Source organism: Ictidomys tridecemlineatus, chromosome 1 (assembly GCF_052094955.1).
Source record: "Ictidomys tridecemlineatus isolate mIctTri1 chromosome 1, mIctTri1.hap1, whole genome shotgun sequence".
Taxonomy (NCBI): domain Eukaryota; kingdom Metazoa; phylum Chordata; class Mammalia; order Rodentia; family Sciuridae; genus Ictidomys; species Ictidomys tridecemlineatus.
The window spans coordinates 187,611,747-187,619,369 of NC_135477.1; the positions used below are offsets into that span (position 1 = coordinate 187,611,747).

The 7,623-nt window shown below is 36.8% G+C and overlaps 1 protein-coding gene across 1 annotated transcript; it reads right to left on the reverse strand.

The window, feature by feature from the left end:
- Positions 1-6,422: 6,422 nt before the first annotated feature.
- Positions 6,423-7,358, reverse strand: LOC101967460 (olfactory receptor 2L13). Its single transcript, XM_005342363.2, has one exon. The coding sequence runs from the start codon at positions 7,356-7,358 to the stop codon at positions 6,423-6,425; it is 936 nt and encodes a 311-aa protein (XP_005342420.2).
- Positions 7,359-7,623: the final 265 nt, after the last annotated feature.

Here is a 7,623-nt window from a genome sequence, read left to right on the forward strand (position 1 = left end):
GAAAATGCGGTATCTATACACAATGGAATATTACTCTTCCTTAAAGAAAAATTATGTATTATGACATTTGCCGGTAAACAGAGGAACCGAAGACTAACATACTTAGTGAAATAAACCAGTCTCCAAAACCAACCGCCAAATGTTCTTTCTGATATGCCGATGCTAACACACAATAATGTGAGGTGGGTTAGAATACAAGTTCGTTGGATTAGACAAAGAGAATGAAGGAAAGGGATGGGGTGGGAATAAGAAAGACAGTAAAATGAATGGATCAAATAATTTTAATTTGTGCATCTATGAACGTATGACCAGTGAAACTTCATATCATGGACAACTAGAAAAATGGGGTCCTAATTAGAATAAGTTATATCCCAGGTATGTATCAAACGTCAAAATATATTGTCATGTATATGTAAAAAGAATTTTTTTTAAAGTTCAAAAAAAATATGAGCCAAAATAAACTTTTTCTCCTCTCCATTGTTCTTTTCAGGTCTTTGATCACAATAACAAAAACCTAAGTAGATCATATTCATTCAGTATGAACTTATTGATTTTTTAACTAGAGCATCTGACTTAGGTAATTTGCAAGTTCCTGTATGGCTAGAAAGCATTCATAGCCCACTGAAATTAAAAGAAAGATGGTTCTATACCATAAATCTTCAAATTTCTTGCAAAACATTTTAGTCATAAATAGTTGTCTCACAAAATCCTAAACTTTAGGTCCCTAACAACTCTCCCAGGAACTGCCCCAGCAGGCCTCTGCAGGAAGGCAGTCTGTTATCTTGAAGAGCATGTTTTTTCTGAGCATCTGATTGGTGGAACTGCTGCCACCCAAGACCTTAAGACTGACCTCATACAGTAACTGCTGGACACATGCTTCATGGTGTCACAGCTGCATGAAAGGTGTGTGCACACTCCCCTTCCCAACAAACCACAGATCCTTCCATGGCTTCAGACATAGCTGGAGTCCACCCACACCTGTGAGCCAGTGTCCTGAGCTACAAACCTATTCTTTATTCCCAGAAAAGATTCGTTTTCTGTAGACTCATCTCTCAATTGTCTTTGACTTTTTGATTGACTTCCACACTGACATCCCACAAAGGTCAGAGATGATGTAATCTTTCTCACCAGTAATTTTCCTTCCAGCAAATATGGAAAACTTTGAGGCTATCAGAAATGACTTTGTGAAATCCTTGACCTAGAAGGTTCTCTTTTTTCTCATTCCCCTTCCCTTCCCTTCATTCCCATTATATAATCCAATGAACTTCTATTCTTCCCTCCCCTGTTTATTATGTATTAGCATCCACATATCAGAGAAAAAAACTGGCCCTTGGCTTTTGGGATTTGGCTTATTTCACTTAGTATGTTAGTCTCCAGTTCCATCTATTGACCTGTAATTGCCATAATTTTATTATTCTTTATGGCTGAGCAATTTTCCGTGGTGAAAATATACCACAATTTCTTTATCCTTTCATCTGTTGAAGGGCACCTAGGTTGGCTCCATAGCTTAGCTATTGTGAATTGAGCTGCTATAAACATTGATGTGGCTGCTTCATTGTAGTTTGCTGATTTAAAATCTTTAGATATATATCCATGAGTGGGATAACTGGGTCAAAATGATTCCATTACAAGTTTTCTATCGAATCTCCATGCTGCTTTACAGAGTGGTTGCACCAGTTTGCAATCCCACCAGTAGTGTATGAGTGTACCTTTCCCCCATATCCTCTCCTACATTTATTGTTGCTTGTATTTTGACAATTGTCATTCTGACTGGAGTGAGATGGAATCTCAATGTAGTTTTAATTAGCATTTCTCTAATTGATAAAGGTGTTGAATATTTTTAATATTTTTTTTACCATTTATACTTATTCTTCTGTGAAATGCCTGTTCAGTTCCTTTGCCCACTTATTGATTCAGTTATTTGTTTCTGTTTTGGTGTTGTTTGAGTTCTTTATATATCCTGGAGATTAGTGCTCTATCTGAGGTGCATATGGTAAAGATTTTTTCCCATTCTATAGGCTCTCTCTTCAAGTTCTGATTGTTTTCTTTGCTTGCTGTGAAGAAGTATCATAGTTCAATACCATCCCATTTACTGATCCTTGATTTTACTTCTTGCGTTTTATAAGTCTTGTTGAGGAATTCAGTTCCTAAGCTGACTTTATGGAGAGTTGGGCCTCCATTTTCTTTTAGTAGGCACAGGGCCTCTGGTCTAATGCCTACATCCTTGATCCACTTTGAGTTGAGTTATGCATGGGGTGAAAGATAGGGGTTAAATTTTATTCTACAACATATAGATTTCCAGTTCTCCTAGCACCATTTGTTGAAGAGGATATCTCTTCTCCAAAGTATGTTTATGGTATCTTTGTCTAGTACAAGGTAACTGTATTTATGTGGGTTTGTAACTGTGTCTTCTATTCTGTACCATTGGTCTTCATGTCTGTTCTGGTTCCAGTATCATGCCATTTTGTTATTATAGCTCTGTAGTATAATGTAAGGTCTGTTATTGGGATGCTTCCTGCTTCGCTTTTCTCACTAAGGATTGCTTGAACTATTCTGGGTCTCTTATTTTTCCAAGTGAATTTCACATTTGCTTTTTCTAGTTCTATGAAGGATGTATTGGAATTTTAATAGAAATTGCATTAAATCTGTAAGGTACTCTTGGTAGCATGACCATTTTGACAATATTCATTCCGCCTATCCAAGAACATCTCATATTTTTTCATTTTCTAAGGTCTTCTTCAGTTTCTTTCTTTAGTGTACTGTGGTTTTTCTTATAGAGGTCTTTCAGCTCTTTACTCTCTAAAAATTGTACTTATTGTTTTATTTTATCTATTTGTTGTGTTTTAGCATTTTGCATGATTGTGAGTACATACTGTACTCACAATCACTGTGCAGATAGGTAGATTGGGTATATATTTTCATATAATTTTTACATTCATTTCAATTGCTTTCTTCACCCACTTATTATGTAGCCTCAGTTTGACTCTATGGGGTAAACTGTATGTGAGCTTGAGTTGTTCCCATCTTACACTCACTTGTGTCCACCTTGGTTTTTCCCTTCTTCCTCAACTAACAGCCAAGCTTTCCTGTTCTACCTTCTTCTCTCATTATTTTATTGCCTTAGTTATGTTCTGCTCCTCTTTCGTTATAACCACCACCTGCTACTTCTGTTTCTCCTCTGCTCATTTTTTAGATATTTCAATCTGTCCATTGACTTCCTACCCTATTGTCTATGCAATTTTAAAAAGTCATAATTATACAATTTGATAGAATTATATAGTTTAAGTAATTTCTGATGCATTCATTTTCTTGTAATTTTTAATTCGGTAGATGGCATAGTCAACACCTGCTGCTTTATGTCTGATCTAATTCATGGTTGTTTCATGGTGTGGATGTTAAATTCTGACCACACCATTCCTAGACATTTATTTTAAAGCTATACCTCAGGTGCTAACAGTCTTTCTATTCCTGGCTTCCCCTTTCTCTAAGAAGGGTCGGAAAATGATTGGAACAATTCAAGTTCATGGAGTAGAGATCCTGTTGCTAAGCAATATTCAAATCTCAACCAATTAATAGCAGTTTAAGTCTACGCATAAACTAACCCCACGTGAACTCAATAATACTTTGACATGTAGGATTGTTTTGGGGTCTTCTCTCTCTCTCTTTGGTTAGTTTGGCTAAGGGTTTGTGAATCTTATTTAACTTTTCAAATTCCAACTCATTGTTGGTATTTGAAAAACTGGTACCATGAAAAGGCTTCTGGTACCATAGTTAGTACCAGAGGACTTCTAGAACTGATAAATGAATTTAGCAAAGTAGCAGAATATGAGGTCAACACTTATAAATCAATAGCTTTTCTATATACTCCAAAAGTGATTCTGCTGAGAAGGAAATCGGGAAAATAGTTCCATTCATGATAACCTCAAACAAATAAAATAAAATACTCAGAAATTAATCTAACAAAGGAGTTGAAAGGTCTCTAAAATTGAAATTGTAGAACCATGAAGAAAAAAATTGAAGAAGACCTTAGAATATGGAAAGACTTCCCATGTTCATAGATAAGCAGAATTAATTTTGTCAAAATTAGTATTCACATTCAATGCAATCTCCATCAAAATACCAGGGGCATTCTTCACAGAACCATAATAAGAACATCCAGTTCTAAAATTCATTTTAAAGATTAAGAGACTTAGAATAACCAAAACAGTCCTGAGCAAGAGGAGGGATGCTGGACACAACAGAATACTTGATTTCAAATTATGCTACAGAACACTAGTAATAAAAACAGTACATTAGTGGTATCAAACAAACGTGAATACTGAAGGAATAGAATTGAAGACAAAAAGAAAACTTATATATATACTTACAGTCCTCTGATACTTGACAAAGGTGCAAAAAATGACTATTGCAGAAGAAATAGCCTTTTTAACAAATAGTGCTAGGAAACATGTAGAAGAATGAAATGAGATTCGTATTTTCTTATCCTGAAGAACAGCCAAATCAAAGTGGATCAAACACTCAGGAATGAAATCAGAATATTTGCAACTTCTAGGAAAGAACAGCATGTACACTCCAACATGGTGGTGCAGGAATTGCTTTCCTTAATACAAACACTAAAGCTCAAGAAATAAAATGAAGAATTAACAAGTTGGATGGATCAAATTAAAAAGATTCAGTGCTGAAAAGTGACTGGTTAAGAGGATAAAGAGCCTACAGAGTGGGAGAGAATGTTTGCCAGCTTTTCCTCTGACAGGAGAATAATAGCCAGAATTAAAAAAGAACTCAAAGAGGTCACCACTAAAACAGATAACCAATAGAAGGGTCAAAGAACTCAACAGACATTTCTCAAAGGAACAGATGCAAAAAAAATGTGAAAAAATTTTGCTATCTCTAGCAATTGGGGAAATGCAAAATAAACCCATATTAAAATTCCATCTCCACTACAATCATAATGACAATTATCAGGAATATAAATAATAAATGTTGTGGGGGATTTGGAGAAAAATCACACTCATTTACTGTTATTGGGACTGCAAATTAGTGAAACCACTATGGAAAGCAGTGGGGAGATTCCTCACAAAACTAGGAAGAAAACCACCATGAGATCTAGTTATGCCACTGCTCAGGATTCCTCCAAAGAACTGGACTCAGCATACTGCAGCAATGCAGCCACATGAATGTTTATAATAGCACAATTGACAATAGCTGAGTTATAGAACTCCTCCAGGTGCCTGCCCATTAAATAGAAGAATGGATTAACACAATGCGGTACATATAAACAATGAAGTTTTACTCAAGCCATAAAGAATAATGAAATCATGGCATTTTCCAAATAAATGGATGGAAGTGAGGAACATCATGCTGAGTGAAATAAGCCAGACTCAGCAGATCAAGGATCAAATGTTGTCTCGCATATGCAGAAACCAGAACAAAATAGTGTAAAAGGAGAGGAATAGATATCATAGAGCAAAGATCAGAGGAATTTAAGAAGGAGATTGAGACGGAGGGAAGGATGGGGAAAGGGAGGAAATGCAGAATGAATTTAACAAAATCACAATATATGTATATAAATATACCACAGGGAACTTGATTTTTTTTCTGTATATGTAGGAAGCATCAATCAAAAACTTTAAAATGAATAAAATAAAAACTGGTAGAGGAATTTAAAAAAGGGAGGGAAGAGGAAAGGAAAGGGGAGATGCACTGGGGACTGAAATAGACTAAAATAGAATTCCAGAATGTATGATTTTTGTAAAAATGAACCCAAACATTATTTAAAGTTATCTTGCATTGATAGAAGAATAACATTTTAAAAACTTACAGTTTGAAATAAAGTAAAATTACCCAATAGCAGTAATAATAGTCAGAAAAAGAAGCCACATCTAGCCCTGAAGGGGAGGACTCTAAGTCACCCTGAGGTCCTGCACTTCTATGCACACTGGCTATAGTGGCAATGGGGCCCTTGAAATGTGTATGATCCAGGTTGCTGTTTGCTATGAGTGGGAAATACAACACTTTGACAGTTTAAAATGAAAACAAACTATGCAAGCACAGTAATAATTGTATGTCAAATATATAGAACATTATAACATTACACATCAATATAAATATTATTACACTGGTAGTAGTATATTTACAAACAAACCATACCACTTATAAGACAATGGAACACAATGTAAAATTTTAATTAATTGTTAATAAAATTAACTGTAATGTTTTCTTCAGTGAAATAAATTAATAATTGTGATAACTATATATAATTATCTATTAAATTAATATTGCTTTTAAATATATAACTAGAAATTCTTAAATGACATACATGGCTCACATATATTTATGTATGCATCTATAGGTCAGCACTGTTCTAGAGAGTTCCAGTCTGCATGGAAAGAAGCCATACACAGGAGCAGAGATGACCATGCTCACTTCTTTTTGGAGAACATCCCACACACTCTTCTCATGGCCCCCAGGACCTCCTTGTTCCTCAGGCTATAGATGATGGGATTGAGCATGGGAGTGAGGATGGTGTAGAAAACTGCAAGGATCTTATCCTCTGCTGGGGAGCGGAGATTCCTGGGACGGAGGTAAGTGTAGACAAAAGGAGCATAGTAAAATGTCACCACAGTTAAATGTGTGGAGCACGTGGTGAAGGCCTTTTTCCTCCCCTCTTTTGAACGCATGTGGAAGACAGCAAAAAGGACTCGTCCATAGGAGGCCATGATGCCAAGGAAAGGGAGGAGGAGAAACAGACTTGTGCTCACAAACACCATGTACTCATAGTCCCAGGTGTCCACACAGGCCAGGGGCAACATGGCAGGGACATCACAGAAGAAATGATTGATGGTCCTGGACCTGCAGTAAGGAAGATGCAGGGCATAGACAGTGTGTGCCATGGAGTTGATGGAGCCCAGTGTCCAGGACACCAGGATCATCTTCACACACTTCATTTTACTCATGTGAATGGGGTAGTGGAGGGGGTGGCAGATGGCCACAAAGCGATCATAGGCCATGGAGGCCAGAAGTAAGCCTTCAGAACATGCCATTGTCAGAAAGAAGAAGCTTTGCACACCACAGCCCAGGAAGGAGATGCTCTTTTGGCCAGAGAGGAAGTTGATGGCCATCTTGGGGACCGTGGAGGAGATGTACATCAAGTCCATGAGGGAGAGCTGGCTGAGGAGAAAGTACATGGGGATGTGGAGCCGGGGGTCCAAGAAGATGAGGGCAGTCATCCCTGAGTTCCCCAAACAGGCGAGAACAAACACAGAGATGATCAGGAGCAAGAGAAATAGGCCTTTCTGATTTGGGGGAAACAACCCCAACAAAATAAAGTCATCTGAAGTTTGGTTCCATTTCTCCATTAAAACCTACTGCTTTAAATTTCTTGAAAGAAAATGAAAAAATTAATGCTAAGCAATAAGGATAAAATGAAACTAGAGGAAGAATAAGAAGAAATTGACTTTATTAATAATTTATTTTCCTCCAACACCATAGCTTTTGTTTTATTGATTTTAAGACCTGAATAGAATGTTCCTGCCCCAGTTCTCTCTGTAACCATCTCAGCACATCCTAGACACATACATGGTCTTGGGATACAAAGTCTATACCAGGCACAGGAAACCCAGT

What these genes read in the sequence shown, in the direction of transcription:
- LOC101967460 (XM_005342363.2), bottom strand. Translation starts at nt 7,358, where the DNA reads ATGGAGAAATGGAACCAAACTTCAGATGACTTTATTTTGTTGGGGTTG.